This window comes from Camarhynchus parvulus, chromosome 1A (assembly GCF_901933205.1).
Source record: "Camarhynchus parvulus chromosome 1A, STF_HiC, whole genome shotgun sequence".
In the NCBI taxonomy this organism is placed as follows: Eukaryota; Metazoa; Chordata; class Aves; order Passeriformes; family Thraupidae; genus Camarhynchus; species Camarhynchus parvulus.
In genome coordinates this window covers 14,824,033-14,848,364 of record NC_044586.1, presented here as the reverse complement: position 1 = coordinate 14,848,364, position 24,332 = coordinate 14,824,033, and the positions used below count along the sequence as shown (strand labels likewise).

At 51.4% G+C, this 24,332-nt stretch overlaps 1 protein-coding gene across 1 annotated transcript; it reads left to right on the top strand.

Annotated features, from left to right (window-relative positions):
* The first annotated feature begins 19,912 nt into the window (after positions 1–19,912).
* On the top strand, positions 19,913–22,281 carry BHLHE41 (basic helix-loop-helix family member e41). The gene is given in 7 exon segments (XM_030960430.1): positions 19,913–20,108; positions 20,363–20,426; positions 20,709–20,816; positions 21,036–21,147; positions 21,272–21,916; positions 21,919–22,178; positions 22,180–22,281. Coding segments are annotated over 7 exon segments (1,353 nt in total). The 5' UTR covers positions 19,913–20,046.
* Positions 22,282–24,332: the final 2,051 nt, after the last annotated feature.

Genomic DNA, 24,332 nt, shown 5'->3' with positions numbered 1-24,332 from the left:
CATTGTTATGAAATGTCAGAGCTTTGCAACTTGTCTGACTCTCTTTTGCAATGTCCCCAAGGGAGCACAACCACTTCCAAAGCATTGGTTGGGTCCGGGAAGCCCTATGGACTTGCACCATCTTCCCTCCAGAAGAACCTCAACCATCTCTGCAGATAGGTGAGGCATAGTGGGGTAGGAGGTGAAAGCAAGATGAGCTGAAAGCAGGTCTGGAAGATAGTTGCTGGTGGATTTGTCTGATGGCTGCCTGGGGCCTGCTTTTAGTCCATATTTTTCTGTCACACAAAAGAGGGAGGAGTGCGTGGTGATATTTCCTGATGACACAGACATGCAAGCGTTTGTCAATACAGAGAGGCCCCAGCCTATCAAACAGGAAGAACTGCGTGACCTCGAGGGTGGGAACAATGGGAATGGGACGAAATTCAATTGTGCCAAATGTAAAGTTTGGCACGTAAGGCTGAAGGGCCAGAGTTTCTCTGGGAAAATAAAACGTCTCACACGCCTTGGCTGGTCACAGGATTGCCTTGAAATGGCAGCACAGCACGGCCATAGAGAAAGGTAAATGTGAGAGAGGATGAACCAAGTATTCCCCACAGGGGGCTGAAAAGTATTGGTGATGGAGAACAAGTACTGGTGGGCCCTGTGAGGAGGCTGCACTCAGCTTTATTCATCTCTGTTAGAGAAAGATGATCTGTGACAGGACCAAGTGTAACTGAGGCTCTCAGTGGGGGCTGCAGACCCTGTGTAACATAGGAAATGCAAAGGGATTGCCTGGTTCTGCCCAACAACATTAGTGGTTAGAGAGGACACGATTGATCTATAAATATCCTGTGTTAAACTTAAAACAATGTTGGCACAAGGACAAATGGATACAAATGGCCATGAGTGCGTTGAGCCTGGGAACCATTCTGGCCACTGAGCAGTGAGGGGGAGGAACAGCAAGGAGCAGCTTGTTGTAAGGCACCACAGCATCAATTTTTGAGTTGTACCATTTGACATGGGGCTTGAGATGATTCAGTGATGCACAAAGGGCCTTCCCTTCCAAATTCCCATTATGGGTACACTTTTGGAGCCTTCTGGCTCATATGGGTGCCTTAACTCAGCCACAGGAGAAGGCAAGGCTGCCAGTCCCCTGACTAGCTGTATTAGGGCTTGACATAATCAAACTCCTAATTTGTTAGTGGCAATTATTTTGATTTCATGCATTTCTTACAGGATAAACTGGAGGCTTACATCAGTAACCAGTTTAGTTTCTTTTTTTTTTTTTTTCTTGTAGTTAATACTTTGTACTTATATAGCATCTTTCATCTTTCAAAGTGCTTTACATACATTAATTATTTAATTCTCCCCGTACCCCCTTTGATCTAGGCAAGTATTATGATGCTCAGTTTACAAGTGGAGAAAGCAAACACAGAACAAATCCGTGCTGCCAGGCTCATCCCACCAGGACTGATGCAGCTTTGTGGCTCGAAAAGGCAAGGAAAGGTTCCATGATGTGCACAGGGTCCACAAACAATCCAGTGGAGGAGGCAGGCTGATAACTCTCCTGGATATCCCCTTGTTCCAAACAGGGAGAAGACAGGGAGGCTGCCAGCGAGGGCTGTGAGCAGGGCCACTCATAGGGTGCTGTGTGAATGATACAGGACTAGGAAATTGTGTGCCATGTGCTCCAGAGAAAGACCCAGAATTCATTTTCATCAGAGCATGCAGAACAAAGCCATCACAGTGGCTAGGTGACCAAGGCCCAAGGAATAAATGCACACAGTTAGAAGTAGCTGATGAATAAGAGCTGACATTGATCTGTGTAGACATGCATTCAGTGGAATGATGTGAGTCTTCCCTCTTAGTTAAAAAAAATAAAATCTGATGTATTTTTGATGGTTCTTGTATTGAATGTTTATGTCGTTTTTCAGAGTGATTGCCAAAGTCTGATTTGGAGATTCCATTGCTAATTAACGGAGCCATTTTTCTTGGAAATTCACAGAGTGATGTTGTTTGTGTGTTTGGGTTGCTGTGACCATGTCAGGACACTGCAAATGCACTCTTCCTGGTTCTAAAGAGAAGTTTCACATTCCCCCTCTCTTTTTCACCCTTTTTAAAGGACATTTCTATCTCACAGGGGCAAGCAGTGTAGTTTGTGAGGCAGAACGGGAACCTGGGAACGACACACTTGAGGCCCAGTGCTCATTCTGATGCTGGTTTGGTGTCTGACATTGCTGCATCTCAGTGGCCAGTGCCCAGAGTGGGAGTTAAAATGCCAGGGTACTGATTTTGACAGGTACTGACTCATTTTGAGGCCAAGAGAATGTCATTTAGCACTAACTCACTGTCCAGCCTTATGGGACAAGGAATTGTGGCCCTGTGCATCCTCTTCCTGGCACAGCAATCACAGCTTGTGCCCAGAGCAGCTCCTGTGCACCTCTGGGTCAGTCAGCACTATAATATAATGCCCTTTTGTGGGGAAAAAAAGTGAAAAGAACCTGAATTTAGTCACATTTTTCCTGCAGCAAAACTCTTTATTCTTCCTGCTAGCATTAATTCCTAGAGAAGTAAAAATGGCTAAGGTTTTTTAATTTCATGGCCATTTTCATATGCTAAATGGTGCCAAGAGAGTAAGTGCAAAATTAACAGAGTTCAAATCCCCATGGAACATGGAAAATGTAGTTAAAATAGTGCTGCTAAAGATTCTGTAATTAGCAGAAATTATTTTAAAGTGTAGCACTTTTAATTAGCTGCGAATGCCGCTCACTCCGCATCAGTATTACCCACAAAATTGGCTACACCTGAGACAGTTAAGCTCCTCACCTGCACAAATCCCTCAGGAGCCCACAGGTTAAAACTGAGATCCATGGAGCTGTGCACTAACTGCAAGGGAAACTGTGATAATGGGGCAATGCTGAAAGCACAGTCTTCTAACAAGCACAGTACAGCCAAAGACGCCGTTGTGATGGTCTTGTTGTATCGCTCCCTCCTGCCAGAGATCCTCTGTGTTTCTTAATCTCTTATTATCCATTCCGTAGAACCTGTGTTGAAGCAGGGTTCTCCTCTACCTCATTCTAGCTCATCCCAGCTCACTGCACCTGTGGGCTTCCTCAATATTTGGTAATGGTCCTTAATTCCAGAAAACCTCCTTCTGCAGCTGTGGACTCATCCTTCTCTCCAGGCCCTTTCTCTTTCTTTGGGAAGTGTCACAGTGTGAGAAGAGCAAAGCAGCCACCTCAGTGCCCAGCCTGGCAAGGTGTGCAGGGAACTGGCAATGTAGGAGGGGACAGAGGCTGCCCAGATGATGGGAGAAAGGCTCTCTTGAGGATCCTCAGTGCAGCAGGTCCACAGGGTGCTCAGGTTGCCTCCAGGTAATGCCAATGGGATGTGCATCCCCAAATGTGCCTGGTGAGGCCCGTCTGAGGTCAGACAGGCAGCCTGTGACAGGGATGGGAGCTGTCCTCCTGCCATCTGAGCCCAGGTAAGTGCCTTTACAACAAGGTCACTCATGCCTTTAATTCCTCTGCTGCAGAGGAGTTATTAGCTGTATTTTAGAAACACTGTGCCCAGGGAAATTTCAACTTCAGTTGCCTGCTCATGTGGCACTGTTATGGTGACATTTATAAAAATCAGTTCACATACAACAATGAGACAACAGAGAGAGACAATTACAATGGGCTGTCCATGTGGCTGAAAACCCACTGACCATCCTGTGGTTCAGGACCATCATTCACAGAGCTGTGCGCCATCAGTGCTCGCCTGGGGGCTCTCAGGTATCCAGACAAAAATTGGTGGTTGATGGCAAAGGGTGGGGCTTTCTCCTAAACATCTCTTCCATGTCACTGCTGCACAAGAGGCAAGGAAGAGTATTTCTTTTAGGATGCACAGCAACATTCATGAAATCTCAACTGGTTCCAAATTTGGAACTTCCAGTTCAAGCTATGTTGAAAAAAGCACCAAGAGGCTGGAGGCTATTAACACGTTGTAACTAAAACTACAGGAAACTTCAGATGGAAAGGTCAGCTGTGTGGGATGAAGAAAGCAGCAACAGATATCTCCTTCAAACCAGCTTTGGGCAGTGAATTGAATTTGCACAGGTCAGTTCAATCTTGACACTTCTAAACCTCTCAATAATTCACTGTGCAGCTGTAATAATTTATAACACAACTTTCTGAATGTAGCTTTGCAAATCACAGAAGGACAGAAATCCCATGGTCTCGTGCCACTCTGGCAGTCCCATGGCTCATTAGCAGGGCTGTAAAACTAGGAGGTACCAGATGAGACACCTCAGACAATCCAGGGACTGGCAGCAGCAGGGTGGTGGTGCAGGGTGGGAGGCAGTGGAAAGACCCACGGCAAACCCCTGACATGACACTGAGCCTTGTGCCAAATTTCAAACCCCTGCTCTGAAGCAAGGCTATGCTCAAGCCACTCAGCAAAAAGGTCACCAGAAGCACTTCAAGTGGTGCAAAACAGCTTCTTCTGCCCTCTCCTCTTGTGCTCGATGCCAGGTGTTGGCCCAGCCCATTTGGCTGGATCTTCCCCTCAAATGGATGTCAGAGGCAGCCATACAGCATGGAAAATATCACCTCAAAATGCTTGGCAAAGCTTTAGTTGACTGAAAAGGGGGTTGTATAATGGGATGTCTTGAGTAACTTGAAAAGCAAACATCCTGACCAGAGCTGCCTATGGTGCAGTTGCCTGTACAAGGTGTGCAAATGCCTTTTTTTTCATGTTTTTCCAGCTGCAGTGTGTTCACCCAGCCTTAAAATTATGTCAGTGGTATCTGTGACTCTCATCTGCCTCCTGCCAGCACAAGCCACTTTATATGGGTGCAGTCATGGGGAATTGTGCCCTTGGACATCCCCTGCTCTGGGAGCGTCCAACCTTGAGCTCAAGCTCCAAGGCAAAAGCAAAACCAGCCTTTTGTCTCAGGCATCCATGAGCAGCTTAAACTGGCAAGCAGAGGGCCTCCTCTGCAGTGACAGCAGTGTTTTCTGGCAGCTCCCTGCTGGCTTTGCCTGCTCTCCAGAGCCCAGGAGCTCTCCTCTGGGCAGCCGCAGCTGAATTGGGAGCACTTGAAGGATCTGTTTTGCTCTCACGGGCACAATCAAAGGGATGCTGGCAATCAAACCCTCACTCCAATGGCTCTCCATGTGCCATGTGAGTACCTTGTCTGTGCTAGATTTTTTGTCTCTCTGATGGCTGCAATAGCTCTTATAATCCCTCTCCTCATTTTTTTACACCTGTTTCATCCACCAGCATGGCTGAGAGCAGACTGCTCACTGCCAGCACTGTGGATCCCAACCAGGGATTATGAACATACATTTTTCTACACAAAATTAAGTCTGTAGTGCAAGTGAGACCTTGTGCAGCTGTGTAAGGAGTCCTGGCACAGGCAGGTCAATGGCCTCAGTGACACAGGGAAGGTGAAGGTGGAGGTCTGGCTTGCCAGGGTGAAATTATACTTGCAGGAAGGAGTTACCAGGCCCTGGCTGATGTCCCTGCTGTAGGTATTGGCCCAGAGCAGGGTAACAAAAGCAAATCTTTTTAGTACCTTGGCTGAGACAGCTCCTGATTTCAGCACAGTTTTATCTATAGTGTGAGTCCCTCTGCCCAGACCTCAAAATAATCCATACCACATCTGCAGTCCTGGTGAGGAGCAGTAAAGGAGGGAGAGGGATGCACTGGAGGGCAGGCAATTCTGTGCCTCAAGGGCCAAAGAAATTCCTGCTCAAGAGGACTGGAAAGCTTTTGTGCAAAGGTGGATCATGGGGTGGAAGGGAATATTAATAAAGGTGGTGCTGACTGATGGATACAGAGAACGGAGAGCAAAGCCCAAGGGAGGCTGGGGCAAGAAAGTCCAGGGAATGGGAATGGGAATGCTTGATTTGATTTAAAAATAAGCAGTGAATGGCAGGAGGAATAGGGATGTGCTCAGCAGAGCATTGCAAGATTGGGATTCACTGCCACCGGAGATTGCCGAGACACAGAGCTCAGGAGGTCTGAAAATAATGCATGGGCATTTATAAAGGTTGTGGATATCTCCAGGGTTACCTCATTGGAGATAATCAAGCAGAAGGGATATAAACCAGAGCTCTTCAGGGGGCATGCCAAGTGATATATGCCTAGGGTTAGGAAAATATTTTCCTATAAGCAAGTTAGGATCAGCCATTCTGGTGTTCCTCGTTCTGGGTTTACAGGACCTGGCAACTGGGCACCTTCAGAGAGAAGAGAGCAGAGTAGATGAGCTGTGAGCCCAGTCCAGGCCTCAATCCCTCTGGTCCTGTGTCCTACTGCGTGAGAAAGCATGTGAGGAATTATAATTCCCTTTGGACATGTGACCCAGATTGCAGCAGGAATTTGCATTCCTGGTGCCTGCTTCCATTTCATGTCTGCCCCCCGCTGCACAATAACACCTGCAGGAGGGTTTGTTACCGTCTCTGAGAGCACAAGCTCAACAGTCTTTTCAGAGACAATAAGAAGAGTATCTACAAAGGAAACTGAATGGAAAAGAGGAGTCAAAAATATGTCAATGCTGTGTAAAAGCTTATCCATACAAAACAAACTTGCTCAAAGAAAAATCAGCTGTCACTTTAAAATCTGACATTAAGGTTTTCAAATCACAGACCTTAATCAGGAGTAATACTTGAAGAGGAACAAAGAGAATTTATGATGAAAAATCAGGACAGTTGAGTGCTAGGCTCAGTGGGACTAACTGCATGACAATATGGATAAGAATTATAATTGCATTAGCTTAGCCTGAAATCACTGGCCAGAGCTGGTTTTTTTTGGTCAGCTGAATTTCTGAAATGGCTTCATTTACTTTTTAAGCAAATTTGGAAGGAGAATTACAAATCGATTATGACATGTCCATCCACTGTCTTAGGGGAACGGAGCATTTCAGAAAAGCATCCTAACATTGGCTTAGAGCTTTTTGAAATGGGTTAAACCAAGTGCTCTTTATGGGTCCTTCTAAAATAACATAAGAAGGTAACTTCTACTGGCGAAAATTAGAGGATCCAAACCCATGATGCTCTCACTTCATTCCACACATTGTACTTTGACCCCAAGCGCCAGTCAGACCCTCCTCATGGTGACATTCTCACTTAATCCAATTTTAACATCTTATTTACCCTTTTAAAAATTGGGATGACTTCAAACAGGCACTAAACCTCTGCCTGTTAAAAATGACAAGATACCTCTACCTGAGTCTGCATTTTCTGCAGTAAGAAACTGTGGGTTTATCTCCCAGCTCTACAGTGAAATTCTGGTTCAAATTCCACGCCAGTAATCCCAGTCCCAGTTCCAGCTGCCAGCTCCACGTTGCTGAGACCTGGTGGGAATAGTTGGGGGTTCCCAACGCAATGTTCTCCCAAACCAGAGCACTGTGAGATCGCAGACAGGGGAAGCAGCAGCCGGTGCAGGTGGGAGAGAGGAGCAGACATTCCCCCACAGCCCATACCTGGACCACTGCTCTCACTGGGAAGCATTGCTCGGATGGAACATGAATTTGCCCTTAGCAAAACTTGGAGCCCAAACAGGGGAGAATGAATGAGGCAAAGGAGAACTGCGACAAAAATTGGCTATCATGGCAAATCTGCTGCTGTCATTGCAGCATCAAATAAGTGGCAGTGCTGCATCTCTTGGTGCTGCACAGAGGGACAGAAGCTCTGTAGGACTGGCCTGTCCCTGTGCTCAGGCCAGGAGGCAGCGAGCCCTGTGGCACAGGTAGCACTAGCAGGGACCAGGCATCTGGGACTGATGCCTCTCTGCAAAAGGGAACAAGTTACTTTAACTTGTTCTGCACAAAATAACCAAAACATCTGTGCCTCTAATTCCTCCTTCAGCAGCAGCAGCTCCAGCGCCCTGATCCGGTGGCGCTGCCTGGCAGGCAGCACAGCTCTCCTGCAGCCAGCCAAAGCACCAGCTGCTGCTGGATGTGCTCAGGACGCCTTCTCTGAGCAGCCTGGCTGCTGTGCAAGCCGCTGCTGGCTCTGTGGGGCCCAGGAGTGGCCGGACAGGCGGTGTCCACTGTCCCACAGGCCGCCTCCGCCGCGACCCGGCCAGCACACGCAGCTCCGATTGCAACACCGCCCGCCTCGCTCACTGGCTGCTTTTATTCGTCTTCCTCAAAGGCTTAAATAAACAAGAAACAGGTTAAAAACAAAATCTTGGCCCTGGCCCCTTCCTGAGCTGGCTGTTCCATGATGGCTTCCGGCCCTGTGCACGAGCTTCCCCCTGCAGAGGGAAGCGGCGCCGTCCTGCAGCTGCCTCGAGTGGCAAATGAGGCCACGTACCTGCCTTTGATATCGGTGCCAGGCACTGGAGCAGCGCTCTCCACACCATCCTGGTGCTTTCCACATCGAGTGGGAACTCGAGTGTGCCGGTGGGAGCTGGAAGAGGTTTGCCTTCCCAGGGCCATGGCACAAGGACACGGGGACGGTCCCTGCCAGCGAGGTGCCAGCTCCATGTAAGGGGGCATTTCCAGAAGACAAACCTTGCACACCTCTCCAAAGCCTTTTTTGAAGGGAAGAGGAATTTTATTCCACTTGCAATCTGTCATGAACATAATCTTGGAGGAGCCCATCAAACCAAGAGCTTTTGCCCTCAGGACCTGCAGTGCAAATTGCACTGGAGCAAAGCTCCTCCAGCCATTTTGCTGAAGGGACATTGGGAGCTCATGGCGATGACCTGTGCCTGAGGTCACTCTGTGACAGCTGGGCAAGGCTCCCAGGGCTTTCGAAACATTTCACGTGCATAAAATTGCCTCACAGCACCTTTGCTATGGATGTTTTCTATTCTTGCCATTCAGAACTTCCAGAAACAGATAAAAAAGTGCCAAGGTACACGATGGGACTCCGTGCCAGTTACTGTGCATTTCTTCCAGCCCCAAGTTCCCTATTTTCTTGACAAGGCCCAAATGATTTTCCTCATAGAGCATTTGAGGTCTGGTTTTCTGTGTGTATTAAAGAGCTTTATGTCCATCATATTGCTGCTAAAACATGCCACTATCTAGCGCTGGCAATATGTTCCTTACTAGGGCTTTAGAGTGTTATAGATAAGTTATGTGGCATTTTCCATTTAAATTAAAATAGATCAAGCTAAACTCAAGGGAAGCTGATAGCTGCACTTTCATTTTATTTCATTCTATTTCCTCTTTATGACCCATGTTACGCTAATAATCAAAACTTTGATTATAGGTCCCTAAGGCACCATGTTGCACACAGGCTGGAAACTGCCTCCAGCTCTCCTATTGCCAGGGTTCCAGCTGCCAGCCAGTGGCAAGAGCAGGGTGAGTGATATCAGTGTGGCATCTTGGGGTCTTTTTCCTCCCTCTGTGGAGAAAGTCTCTGCTTCTTGTCTCATCTGGCCTGAATTCTCCAGGCATGAAGATACAGATCTGAAATTTGCCTGATTCTGGCATCCGTTGCTGGTGCCAGTGGAGATCTTGAACTGCCAGCGTGGACTTTCCACACTGAGCTGCATACAAGGGACTTTGTCACACTGAGCTGCATACAAGTGCTTTGAGGGGACTCTTGCAGTGGTCAACCCCAGAAAGGAGGCTAAAAAACCCCAGCTGTTGAGGGTAGTGCTCCTGGGAGAGGATGGACTGGCCTCACAGGAGATGGAGACATAAAGGAGACACACTGTCCTGCTGCAGGCACTTGCCAGCACCCAGCTGCTGTCCCTCTTCTGTAGAGCTTCAAGAAACTCCTCTAAATGGTTTTGGCTACACCAAAAAAAAGGTGTTTATAGTGAAAAATATAACAGGAATGATAACGCTAGTCTGCAAAATGGGAAGGTAATAAAAAACTCTAAGCTTTCTTGTCTCCCTCAGGTTTGTGGGGCTGAGGAATAACAGAATCATAGAATGGCCTGGGTTGGAAGGGACCTTAAAAATCATCTACTGCCAATCTCCTTGCCATAGATGGGTATGAAGGGGGATGTGGTCGTGGTCCTGCTTGCTTGACTCTGCCCAGCTGAGCTCCCTTACGGCGCTCAGCTCCAAGGGCAGGTGCAGGTGTTTGTACCTCACTGTGCCTCTGATCTTCAGGAAAAAACTGTTCTGGTCCAGGTCTTATTGCCTTGCTAAAGACTTCACACACTGGGGGTTTTAAAGAGTGGTTTGTACCATACAGGAAATCCCACAAGTGAGACCTCCTTCCTTGCAAAGGCCTGGACACTGTGCCAAGATCCACGGGCTGAATTTTGGCCACAGCTGTTTTAGAAAAGTCACAGAGTAAAGTTCAAATAAAATATTGAAATGGCTGCACGGCTTCTCTTAGCAGCAGAGCAGATTTGTGGGGACCTGCTGCCTGCCCTGCTCTGAGTGGGAGGGTGGGGTGAGCATCACCCACTGCTTTGCCTGGCATGGCTGTCACACCTCACCTGCTCACTTCCATGAGTCCCACACCCCTCCAGCCTGTGGCTTCCTCCTCACACCTTGGAAGGACAGCAAAGGGCAATAAAACAGAACACTGACCTTTGCACAACACAGACCTTTTCTAACTTTGACATAAATTCATGAGCTTTAATGGGCACATGCTGAAGCCTTGGGTTTGGTGATTTAATGCCTTTCTCTTTGCCAAGGCCACCAGCAGGCATGGCAGGTTTGTGCTTGGGGTCTGGGATGCAAAGGTGATTTGGACCCCCACGGCTGTGGGGTGTGTGGGGATGAAGGGACAGCAACCTCAGCGATGCCTGGCTGTGGACAGGGGTCCCTGGTGGTCCTGCAGGGGTGCACAGGCTGCACACCACCTTCTGCCCTGGGCCCAACACTAAAGCCAAGCTATGGAGGCAGCGGGTGCCAGCACATCCCCCACGTGGGCCGTGTGGGTGGCACTGTCCCCATGCTGTGGTGCACCCCGGGCTCTTTTCCCAGCACCCTGCATCCCTCCCCACCAGGGTGAGTGTCCCTGCTGCTCCTGAGATGAAAGCACTACGCCTGAGGAAGACCCAGGGTGACTGCCACCCTCGCTGTTGCTGCCATCAACGTGGGAGATCGGGACCCAGCGTGGCCTGGGTGGGCAGGGGCTCATTGTCAGGATGTGCCTCGGGCAGGCGCCTCTGCCCAGCCCGGCTTTCTGACCGCACAAAGAAAACATTTGCCCAGACACAGCCCGGCCCCTTGCCACGTTGAAAGCCTGGCTGCCGGCAGCTGGAAGGGGTCATGCAATGCCTCCCCAGCAGGACACAGAGCACAGGACTGGAGACGAGCTAAACGAGCCTGGGTTTCAGAGCCTTCCTGAAATCTGCCCTCATAAAAGGCAGCTGTCTGGAAACCTGCTCACTGGGGGAGGAGAGTCTCCCTGTGAAGAAGGGAGGCTTGCCAGGCCTGCCACCACCGCTGCTCGCACGCAGGCGGTGCTCCCGCCCCAGCTGCAGCAGCTTGGTAAAACACCGGGGAGGTGAATAACACCGCTTGAAATGACCCTGCAAGCAGGATTTCCAGGAGCTTCAGAGCCCCACGTACCATGGGGTAGCTCCCTGTGGCACTGCACACCCCAGGGAGCACTGCCAGCACAGGGGACCATGCTGCCATCTGCTCTGGGAGCAAAGGGCGCGCTGGAGAGAGCAGGGAATTCAGGCACAATGGCTGAGGGGGTATTTCCCAGCTGGTACAAGGTCCAGAGGTACCCTGGATACGTCCTGATAAGCTAGGATGGGTCTAAGGGCTGACTTATCCTTCCCACTGGGACAGAGGGTTTTAGTGATCATCACACATGTCTGTCGCTTCTCCTGAGTGTCTGTGCTGAGCTCTGTGCTGTCCTGCTCGTGCTCTGGGGCTGGACTGCACTTGGTGCCTATGCCTATGGAATACTTTGGCTTTCCAGTCCAGTGCTGCTTATATAATGTAGAGGACTTCTCCTTGCTTGCACATTCCAGGTACATCTGGGGTGGTGGCTGAAGCAGACAGGCACCAACAGATCCCCTGATTTCTCCTGCTGTCCTTCTAGCTAAAAGCTCAGCCCTTCCCAAGCAGAACCCAGGAGAACTCATACAACAGCAGTTGGGCTCTTTGCTCCGAGCCAGCTGGCTCCAACTAGCATCTGTACCCAAAAACACACACTGGGCTTCTCCTCTGACTTATCTCACATCTTCTTAGCACTCAGCTGTCTGCAGCCAAGTGTCTGGAATGGGGTGGTTTCTGTTTCATAGAGGAAGGAGACTGTCCCACCTGTCCTGCACACTTGGGTTTAGAAGGACTTGGCTTCCCTGCCACATCTGACCTCTCAGCCTCCTCCTTTATTCTGAAGGAGCTCAAAATGACAAGGCTCTAATAAACCCACCATCCAGTGAATGAGGGAAAATAATTTAAGAAGTGATGAATGACACATTCTTATTTACTGTAATTACACAGTGTGCTTCAGGAAGGTACTTTCCTGTCACTAATCCAAAACATTTATACTCCCCTTTCTTGCAGTTTTCTGCTCCTTGATTTCCTTCTAGGCAGCCACTCTCAGGTGCCCTGAAGTGTTCTAGCAAATCTCTGCCCCTCTGGAGCTAGCAGGGAGGAAGGGCACCTGTGCTTCAACTTCTCCAGCCTCAACTTTCCACAGCTACATTTGCAGTGAAGGAAGGACAGAAGAAGAGTGAAATCCTGAAGTTTTTTTTGCCCAGTGGATTACTTTCCTACTACATTTTCTAATGGGCCTTGTGACAGCCTGGGACCCCACTGTAGTGTGTAACCACCATAAATATCCAGGTCAGTACCATATGGCCTTATACAGCAAGTTCAATAGTGTTGCTCTAGGTTTATCCTTTTAAAGACTTTCACACTAAGATGGTAAAATATCCCAGATTTCCACTTGATTAAAAAAAATTAAAAAAATTAAAAAGGAACATGTGCTTCTATGCATGACCCAAAACTCTTTCTTCTTCTCCCAGAAGTCCATAGAAAGGCATGCAGAAGGCCTTAGGTTTTCATCAAAATGGTGAGGAAGTGCTTTGCTTCTCCTGGAGCCTCCCAAAGGACTGGAATATGCTGGGTGTTACTTCAGGCAGTTCTGAGGAGCAAGCCACTTGACTGGAAGAGTCTACAAAAAAAAATATCACACCAACCCTTTAGGCTGTGGTCACATGGAACTGTTTTAGGGATCCCAACCACCCCACAGATCTGCTGAAAAGTTCTGGCTTTGGAGTTTCTCCCTCGAGCTTTGTGCAATCCTCCCGTACCTCCTAGGACTTGGAGGGAGAGGACATCTTTCACTTGGACATCTGGCACTGGAGTCCTAACAGACAAGCTCCAGGGCATTTTGTGAAATAGTCTGCAGCCTTTAGAATCTGCTCCAGACAGAAACCCAAGGACACCAGGCAATGCAGCCCATTAATGGAATGAGTCTGTCAGATACTGTTTCATGGGGTGTCTCTGTGTTTCTGTGGGACTGTTATTTGCAATAGAGGCATTCATCTCCTGCATGCATTTTCTATATCCTTCCTGATTCTTAACCAATGTAGGACTTTTTCCCTTAGCTTAGCTAAGGCTTGTTGGAAACACAGTGCAGCTTAAAACATTTTCCATCTTCTAAAATAATAATCTCAGAACATCCTGCTCCAGACACCACCTAACAATGTGCTCTATAGGTTGTTTTCATGCACTAGAACTTTTATGCCTTGTTTGACCTTTCACTCCAGACTTTTCCATCATGATCAGAATGCTTTTCCCTTGGTATCCATCACTCCATTGTGCTCCAAAAGTATGTAACTGTGCTCTAGGACAGTGGAGTTTCCCAGCTCATTTTCTAGTTCTATCCTACTAGGATTCTTTCTGTGATGAACCTTCAGGAGCCCACATTTCTCCTCTGGCATTTCCCTTCCTTGGTTTTCCTGAGTGAACTGGAAGTATTTGCACATCCACAAGTGGTTTGAGAGGAAACAAGCATCTCCCCTTCTGCATTCATCCCTCTGAAGGATCAACTCTTTGTGACACTGTTGCACTGCATCCCAAAGGTTCTGCCTGGATCCCCCATCCCTGCTACTCCACTTATGACCAGAGGTGTAGTAAATTGTGCAGTTGCAAAATTGCTATTTTCCTAAAGACTTGGGCAAATTGCATTTGGGAATCCCACAGAATGAGCTAGTGCAGGGATTTATGGCCTACACCCCTGCGCAGATCAGTACACCGATTACACTGTTCCTCCTGTGCAAATACCAGCAGAACTCATCAGTAAATTTAACCACTGGCAAGAATTGCACAGGTGGAAACTGCTAAATCTCATTCCGCTGGCCACTGAAATGCTCTCCCTCTGTCACTGTGCCCAAGCAAGGTTTTGCAATGTTAGCACATCCACAAACAGCACATCTCCTTCTGTAACAGGAGCAGAGTCCTGTGGACCTGCAGCTCTGGGGAGCGGGCCAGCTCCGGGCAGTCCCACTTTTGCTTTTTTTAGTGGAAATTCCCCATCACCAGTTGGTGCAGCAGGCTGAAGTCACCTGCTCTTGGAACAACTCCCTTTCCTTTGGGACCAGTTAGAGAGGGTCAGCCTTGAACTTATCACAGGCCACGTTGTCCATGCACCTACCACTTGTTCAAAGGTCTCGGCATGTACCCATAAATAGCCTAAGCACAACAGACCTCTTGGAAGGTTGAAGCCATCCAAGGCCTCCTGTTGGCATGGTGTGCCCTACCTTCCTCTCCAGTGCAGCTGGGGCTTTACATAAGCCCCCAGCCATCACTAAACTGCCAGGCTGGGCTTTGCTGAGAAAGCAATTTTCTCTTCTTTCTTTGTCTTTTCTGCCTGTTGATATACACATTTCAGATCTCTTGTGACTGACCAAACTGAACCCATCATCCAAGCAGTCTTCATGCTCCAACACAGCTTCTTTCCAGGGACTTCAGAGGGGGAACTTAGGGGGAAGGTTGTCTTACTTGTTCCTGGTTGATGTTCCTGGAAGGCATCCAGCAGACAGATGGAGATCCTTTCTGTAACACACACCCAAGGTCTGACTGACCCGTTGGGGAAGAGTCTCTGAAGGTCCCAGGACTCCAGGCAGGCTTCAGACTCTCCCATCAGTCAGGGCTGGCAGTGACCTCAGAGTGCAGCCCCCTTTATTTTTTACCGTCCCCGAAGGAAGGACAGGTTCTCAGCTACCTGCAAACAAGGAGCTTCACTGGAAACACACCTTTAAAGGGAATTTCCAAACTGATGGGATAAGGCACAGTTCCTGGTGTTTATCAGGACATCACAATGCCTTACTTATTGCTCCAGTGCCTTGTTTCTGATTTCCTCAGGTTTGGGAAGCGTCTACACTCTCCTGTCACCACTATCCACTACAAGCTGATGAGCTTGGTCACCGTTAGCCCACGGGCTGGTTTGGGAGACTGGCCCATCTCTGATATCACTCATTTCACATGGCCTAAGATAGGCCAAAGTATACCAGACTGTGACCAGTGTCCTCCTGGTAAGGTTTTTGCACCAATGCTCCACAAAAATGTGGTTCTGACTCTGTCCCCCAGCTGGATCTCTCCCCATTTCCTCATTTTACAACTCTGCAAAGGGCTCACTGCATGTTGTGTCTTGTCTTGGCCCACCACCTTCCCACACTCAGGTTATTTTATTTCTGCTTCTGAGCTCAGCTCTGTTTTTGCATGGCCCCTGTCCCTCTTGTTTACATATGCTGGGTGTGTGTGGTACTCTCTGAGGTGGAAGTTCTCTTTTCTTGTCCCCTCGTGAGCCACAGTGCTGTGCTGACAGGACTGACCACCTCCTCATCACTGCCTGCTAACTGGCCCACTGCTCGGCTGCAGCCCATCATTTAAAAACTTGGCACATTCCTCAGCCTCTTAGGGCATCTTTGGCTTCCCATTAAACACAGAGATATCATTCCTGGCTCAGGAAATCTCTGCCCTGCAGGCCACCAGGACCTGGGAGACTGGCTTAGGAAGCTTGCATTGTGTCCATGCTGTTTGTCTGCTCCTCCCAAAGCATCTCCTCCTGGACTCCAGGACTTCAGGACCTTTTGTCTGACCCAGCTCAGATTTTTATGTGCTTACCTTTCCCTTTTTCCCTGATCTGGTCATCCCCTTACTGAAAAATCTATTATTAGGTCAATGTCCAATTTCCCCTGGTTGAATACCTTGTTATTCAACCAAAATAATCCTTCAGCTGAATTCTCTTTGTCCCCCACTTTGTGGCACACAGCTGACGAGCTTTGTCTAATTTGATGGTTGATTCTAGTCATACAGCCAGACTAGATAATTTAATCTCTTTTCCTGAAGGCAAGTGCTCACTGACATAAGAGCTGACCCCATCAAATGGGCTCCTAGGCCTCCCATTTCAGAGCCATTCTCTCATGCCGTGGTTATGGATGGAGCTGAACAAGGTGCATTTTCCTCTCCCAGGTGCATTTTCCTCAAACACCGTGGCTTTTGCACTGATTCAGCTGGGACAAATAGTCTGATTCCTTTCTCCTGGAGACTGGAAATGCTGGTGAATGATGGTGGTAGGCTGTGTGCTGGCCAGCTTGTGTGCAGCAGGAGGCTGTTTTTTTTCCTGCAGCAACCTGCAAGCCTTTTATAGCCTTTTCTCACCAATTTTCTCAATTTCTTAACTCTTTGCTATAGTTCATCTTGGCTTATAAATTGGCCAAAGCTTTTGTTGTGCCTCTTATTTTCTGGAAAACATTATTTTGCATGATACTTATGCTGCTGCTCACCTCTTTGATCCATCCTGCCTTTTTAAACTGGGAATCTTCCAGAAGAATTTAACAGTCTCTCTGGACACTGATGTCTTTTATCCTTGTCTCCAGGTGACCTCTTATAAAACTCTTAGAAGTTTCCAGATGTTGCTGAACTCCTTTTGCAAAGTCTCCAGCTGTCTCAGCTCATGTTTTGAGTCTTTGGTAATTTTCAATTTCCGTTCCCACTTGGTTCCAGAGGAATCCCAGAATTAGGACTTCTCCTAGAAGCTGAGTCTCACCCTCGACATTCTTTCCATAATTTGAAGATCTGCAGGTTGTTCCAGAGAGGATGAAGCTGGCAAAGAAATGCTCCAGAAATGTTCCAGGTGTTCCACAAGGAGGTTGCTCCAGAAATGCTCACTGCCCCCCTCCCTCCCCCTGCTCCCCACCCTGTGTGTTAGTTACAGAAACCATGCAAAGCCCTGCTTTCCTGCCCATGGGAGCAATCACCTGCAGGGAACTGTCTTTTCTTTCAGAGTTCAAGCTCCTTTTTAGTCAGCACTCCCCCAAAAGGTGTCCAGTTCAGGGTGCTTTAGTTCAGGGTTAAGCTCCTTTTACTTGGGCTGTTTTCTTGATACTTTTTCAAGGACCAGTCCAGTGACGAGGAGGGATATTTCATGCTGAAGCTGCCTGTTTCTCTCCACTGACTAACAAGAGAGCTTGCAGCTCTCCTTAGATGTCCAGCATGGATGACTGACATGGGGCAACCAATACGTCCTTGATGAGCAAGTTTCCCTTGCAGTCTGTGGTCCTCCTTCCCGAGGGAACTGCTCTGCAGTCCAGGCTTACCCAAGGTAATGTCCCAGGGGAGATTTATGTTGGATATTAGCAAAAAGTTCTTCCTCCTGATGGTGATTGAGCACGGCAGAAGGTTCTCCAGGGAAGTGACCACAGCTTCAAGACTCACAGAGCTCAAGAAGTATTTGGACAATGCTTTCAGGCACTTGGTAGGATTGTCGGATTGTCCTGTGCAGAGTCTGGAGCAGGACTCCAGGATCCTTGTGGGTCCCTTCCAACTCAGAATATTTTATGACTCTGCGAACATTTGTGTAATATTCTGTGACATCTGTGTAACAATTTGCTTTCCGCAGCAGATTCTCCCACCCACCTCTGTAGCAGTTCACGAGCCTCCCCTTCTGACCCCCCACTCCTATAACCTATATGCACGTGACACAAATGTATGGGTTTTTTTTTGTCCCCGGTTTAGCTTCGGACAGTGTGGAAATGCCATCAAGTTAACAGGGAGAGAGCTGAACAAGCCCGCAGTGCCGCTTGCTGCTTGCCAAGCAGGAGCCTCAAACACCTCATCAGAGCCTTCGCTGCTCCTAAAACTCATTCGCACTTTACAGACGGGCAGTGCGGTTCGGCAGCCCCCCTCCTCCCCCCACAAAAATCACAAGTTACCCTTCTGGCCACAATACCTGTAAAGCACGGTCGTTAGACAGGAATGATGTGACGTTCCCGTCTCTATTTTGGCAGGGGGCGTGTTTGGTATTTATTGGGGTAATTCCCCCGCCTCCCCCAGCAGCACGGATTCTGTGGGAGCCCGGGTTTGGAGGTCACGCACGTCCAGGAGCCGGAGCCCGCGGAAGGGAGGGAGCAGAACTAAACCAAGTGAAAAGCAAGCGGTCAGCGCTGGCGGCGGGGATAAACACATCGCTATGGATCCCCTCAGCTGACACTTCCCGCCTGCGGTTCCCGCCGGGAATACCGGAGAGAAACCCGCCAGCCCGGCGCTGAGAGGGGGTGGTGGTGTCGGGGGTGTCCGCTCCCCCGCCCACACGTGGGGCCGGGGCCGCTGCGCTCCCCGCACACGCCGCACACCCCGCACGTTGCAGGGCACACATGCCGCGCCGGCGTGCAGGCACGGCGCACACGCGGGGACACGCGGGGACACGCAGGCCGGGGCACGCACACGCGGGGACACACACGCACGCACAGACAGCGCCTTGGCCGGGGCACGGGAAAGGAGAGCACCCCCTTCCCTGGGCGCCCCGTCCTTCCGCTGGCAGGAGGGTCCTGGCGGGCTGCCCGGCGAGGGGCGAGGGGCGGGGGCCGCGGGGCTGCCCGGGGCCGGAGGGGCACGGCCCGCGGTAGCCCGTGCCGGGGGTGCCCGGTGCCGCCGCCTGCTAGCGGGGGCCGGCGGGGCAGGGCCGCCCGGTGCAGCCCGGCGGCAGTGATGTGGCAGCAGGTCGGGTCACGTTGCCGGCCCTGTGCTCGTACCAGTGTGAGACGGGATTAGGAAGGCGGCTGTCGGTGCCGCCGCCGCCAGTGGGGAGCGAGGGCTGCGCGGGCGCGCCCGGCGCGCAGGGACGCGGGCGGGGGGGGGGGATGTTCCCGCTCCGCCCCGTCCCGGGGCTGCTGCGGCCGGTCACGCCTGCACCGGTGCAAATCCTCTGCCAATGTCACCCCCTGCGCCCTGCGGGGATGCGGACTGCCCGAGGGCAGCGTCAACAGCTGATGTGTTTACATTAGAGATAGACATATTTTTATATGTATGTGCCTCTATACGTGAGTCCGTCTGTATAGAAGGAGCGCTTCTGCCGCGCTCTGGCGTTGCAGGCAGATCCGGCTCCCGTCCAAAGGTCGGGAGGGAGAGCTACCGGCAGCAGCGGCGGCCGGGCGGGAGCCCCGGGGGACGAGAGCTGCGGCACGGCGGCGCCGGGCCAGGGAGGGCTCCGCTCAGTAACACGCGTGTGCGTGCGCCCGTTCGTGCCCACGCATCCTATAGAAATCTATAGAAAACGTGACCCCCTAATCGCACCCCCCAAGAGAGGGGCTCGATTATTACCCCCTTCATCCCGTGGGCACGTTTTCCACCGGCGGGTCTCCTCCCCGGATGCAAAAAAAAAAAATTAAAAATACAATAATAAAAGTAAAATAATTTCATAAGTATTCAAATTAGAAAAATCATAAAAATAATAAAACCACAGTGAGAGTGGCAATCATCGCGGCGGTAACGCTGACGATGACAGCGGCGGCAGCAGTAACACGGGGGGAAGCCGCTGTCTCGCAGGGCGGCCCCGGGCGGGCGGCGGGACCCCCCCCGTCCCCTCCCCGGTCCCGCCCCCGCCCGCGCCGCACGTGAGCCGGGTGCGGGGCTGGCTGTCGGCGCGCGTGCCCCGCGGGTGCGCGGCGGCGGCGGCGGGAGCTGCGGGCGTGTGCGCGGGGAGCGCAGCGAAGGCGGGCGGGGGGGGAGCGGCAGCGGCGGCGGAGGCACTTGGGGGGGGGGACGAACCGCCGCACACTTTTGGCCACTGCACGGGAGAGGGGGGACGGAGGCTGCATGTGCGCAGCGTCGCTCGCGGATCTCCCGAGACTGATCTCAGCATCCCGCAGGCTCAGTCAAAAGCAGCGACGAAACATCAGCCGCTGCCAGACATGGATGAAGGAATCTCCCGCTTGCCGGAGAGGCAGCTACTGGAGCATAGGGATTTTATAGGGTAAGGCGCCGGGGCACTGTCTCCGTCTCGTATCTCTACGTTCCGTCTTCTTGAGAAAGTGCTGCGAAGCGCTGGGAGCGGCGCCGGCTCCCCGGCGGGGCGCGGGGCTCGCCGCCTCCCTCCGCTGGCGGACCCGGGCGAGCCCTTGCCCGGCCCTTCGGGCAGAGCGCTCGGCGCCCGTGTGCCCACTCGAGGAGGTGCTAGGCAAGCTATCGCTGCACTTGCAGATGCTGGATCTTTGTATTTTTCTCCAGGCTGGACTACCCTGCCCTGTATATGTGCAAACCCAAAAGAGGCGTGAAGAGGGACGACAGCAAGGTAAGGATAAGTTTCTAGGGCTCTCTTCTCGCTTAACCGCTTAATTTGGGCTCGCTGAATTTTGCAGAGTAGCTTCGCTCCGAAGAGCATCCCCGGGGGGCTGCGCATACAGTTTGCCCCCCGAATCACAAGTGGGTTTACGAGCGAGCTGGCACGGCGGGGAGAGCGGTGCCTTGACGATAATTTGCGCGGCATGTGGTCCGCATGACATTTGTTTTGGTTTTGATCGGCGTTCCGAGAGACTCTGCCTAACACTTGGCTTTTCTGGGTTTTGCTAATTAGGAAACGTACAAACTGCCACATAGACTGATAGAAAAGAAGAGGCGAGACAGGATTAACGAATGCATTGCCCAGCTGAAGGATTTACTACCCGAGCATCTGAAACTAACGGTAAGGTGCCCAGGAGCGTATATGCCCGTGCGGATGCAGGCGCCGGCAGCCTGCCCGCTGCGCATCCCCGGGACGCCGGGCTGCCTGACTGCTGCCCGCCCGCCGTCCTGGCCCTAATGCCTCGGGGCCGGTCTCACCGAAGTTAACGGAGGCCGCATTTGGCGGTAGCCAAAACGTGCCGGGAGGTAGCCAAGCCGCCCCCTACCCTTGCCTTTGCAGACGCTGGGACACCTGGAGAAAGCGGTGGTGCTGGAACTGACTTTGAAGCACTTGAAAGCACTAACAGCCTTAACAGAGCAGCAGCACCAGAAGATAATTGCTTTGCAGAATGGTAAGCGGGGTCCGGGGAGCAGCGCCGCTGGGGCGCACCGGGGGCGGGCCGGGGCAGGCGCGGAGCGGGGCGCTCCATGCCGGAGCCGCGGGTAAACGCTGTCCCCGCTCGGTCTCCCCCGCAGGGGAGCGGTCCATGAAGTCTCCGGTGCAGGCCGACCTGGACGCCTTCCACTCGGGCTTTCAGACGTGCGCGAAGGAAGTGCTGCAGTACCTCTCCCGCTTCGAGAGCTGGACCCCCCGCGAGCAGCGATGCGCGCAGCTCCTCGGCCACCTGCACTCCATCTCGTCGCAGTTCCTCCCCGGCCCTCAGCTCCTCTCCCCGCCGCCGGGCCCCCTCAGCAAGGGATCCTCCTCCTCTTCCTCCCCGCCCGCCCCCCCCTGCGCGCCGGGCCACAAGCCGGAGGGCCAGGCTAACTGCGTGCCCGTCATCCAGCGGACTCACGCCGCCGAGCTCAGCGCCGAGACCGACACGGACACGGACAGCGGCTACGGCGGGGAGGGCGAGGCGCGCCCCGAGCGCGGCCCCGCGGCGGCGGCCGGCGGAGCGCTGCCCGCCCTGGCCATCAAGCAGGAGCCGTCGGGGGACGAGGTGCCCCCCGCGCCCAAGCGGCTGAAGCTGGACCGCGGCGGGAGCCCCATGCCCGGCCCGCCGGGGCTGGCGGCGCGGGGAGCCGAGGCGGCGGCGGCGGCGGCGGCGGCCGCCGCACTGGTCAGACCCGACGCCGCCCTGCTGGGCTCGCTGATGGCCCTGGGAGCGGGCGGCGGCGGGGCCCCTTCGGACAGCCGGCGGCGGCCCCTTTCTGCCTGCCCTTCTACTTCATCTCCCCCTCGGCCGCCGCCGCCTACATGCAGCCCTTCCTGGATAAAAGCAGCCTGGAGAAGTATCTCTACCCCGCCGCCCCCATCCCGCTCCTCTACCCGGGCATCCCGGCCCAGGCGGCCGCCGCCGCGGCAGCCGCCGCCGCCTCCTTTCCCTGCCTCTCCTCCGTGCTCGGCCCCGAGAAGGCGGCGGCGGCCGCCACCGGGCTGCCCCCCGACGCCCCACCTCCCGCACCCCTTCGCTGCCGCCGCCGAGCCCGGCGCGGAGCCCGAGCCCGCAGCCGCCGAGGAGCCCGGCGCCGAGGGCCCGTGAGACGCCCCGGGGGCTCCCCGCCGCCGCTGCCCTCCCCTCGGACTGAGGGGCCGTCGGGCCCGCACTTGCGCCCCCGGGTTCCTACGGAGGGCAGGGGTCGCCGGGGCCGGTGATCGCCGGGAGCTGGCGGCCGCGGGGTGCCGGGCCCGGCCCGGGGGAGTCCCGCTGCCGGGGCGGCAGGTCCCGGAGCGGCCCCGCAGAGGACCGTCGAGGATAAAATTTGCTACTCAGTATTTTTTTAATGTTTGGCTTTATAAATGCATAAATAAGGAAAACAAAACAAAAAAAAAAAGAAGAAGAAGGAAGAAAACATAGTAAGGATACATTTTTTTTCTCTCTCTGTGTAGAGTAATTAAATGTGGCACCTTATTTGGAATGGGTTTATACATTGTGTCCCTAAGTCCCACTTGGGAACTTGCACTTGTTGTCCGGGAGACCTGGATGGGTTCAGGGTGAGGGCGGGGAACGAGGCGAGGGAGGAAGGGCAGAGCCCAGCACCTGTGCTAGCACTTTATGGAGAACCGGAGTGTGGAGGATGCACCCTGAGCCCAAACCTGCAGTGCCTTGAGCACCCGGGGATGCCGCTGGCTCCAGCAAGTTTTGGGTGTGCAAGGAAAGGAGGGTCAGACCCATTACATAACCTTGTGTTTATTTTTTTTTTTTTTTTTTTGGCTAAGGTATACAGGTGTGGCAAGTGCATTTGTTCTCACCCCATCTTTATTTAATTCAGTATGTTCCCGAGAGATTTTTTTTCCCCCCAAACCTTGCTGTATAAAATGAATGTTACTGCACTGAACTACAGAAAGAAACCCCCTTCCCTTCCCCAAGAAAACACAGAGCAGCTTGTCAGCCTGAACTCATTTTATCCTAAATTCCAAGTGACACAAACTGGAGGCCGTAGGTAAACACCTCGCTGTGCAACCAGAAATGATTAACCCAGTTGGGGTAAGTTTCCCATATGGGTTTTTCCCTCATCCCATGCTCAAATACTGCGTTTTCCCTTTCTGGAGACAAACCAGACGCCAGATAATCACACAGATAAAGCTTTTATAATAAGGCTTAAACCAAGACCTTGCCTAGATATTTTTAGTTTGTTGCCAAGGTAGCACTGTGAGAAATCTCACTTGAATGTTATGTAAGAGGTGAGACACCACAGCCTGGCGAGGAGTGTGTGCGTGTCCGGGGTCCGTCAGTCCGTTTGGTGCATCTGCTGCTGCTGTTGCTACTGTTTGCCTCAAACGCTGTGTTTAAACAACGTTACAAAAAAAAAAATCTTACTAGCCTACAGAGTGGCTGTATGTAAATAGTTGTTAATACATCCAATTAATGACGTCTGACATGCTATTTTTGTAGGGAGAAAAATATGTGTTAATGATATTTTGAGTTAAATATCTTTTGGGAGGATTTGCTGAAAAAGTTGCACTTTTGTTACAATGCTTATGCTTGATACAAGCTTATGCTGTCTTAAATTATTAAAAAAAATAAATCCTGTCTGCAAGAAACCAGCTGTTTTAGAACAGTTTAGTATGTGATATATTAGAAACCAATCTTTATATTCAGTATTTTCCAGCACTCCATGAATTCTATTATCTAAATATTTCCACACTATTTTGTGATTTAAAAAATTCTTAATAAGGAATAAAAACTTTAATACACAAAATGGGGCTGTCTACTAATTAAAAATGCAATGATAATACATAATAATTGGTGCATTGAGCTTCAAACTGTATGATTGTGTGGTTGATGATGATTTAATTCACATTTTTAATCTGGGTTTGAATTTACTGGGTTTCCTTTAACTCTCTCTGGCAAACTCTGGTTTAATATGTGCACATTTCACCAAGCAAAGTGTGGAACACACAGGTTTCTTCCTGACATCTACTTTTTTCCCCCTTCTTTTTGCAAAATACTAATCTTTAAAATTAACACTTGTCAGCCCTGGTGCTGCATGGGAGCTCTCTTTGCTCACAAGGAACAAACTTTATGATTTGCCTGACAATCTAATGACGTATCACAATCTCTGCAGGAATGAATGATGGGTGTCCCAGCTT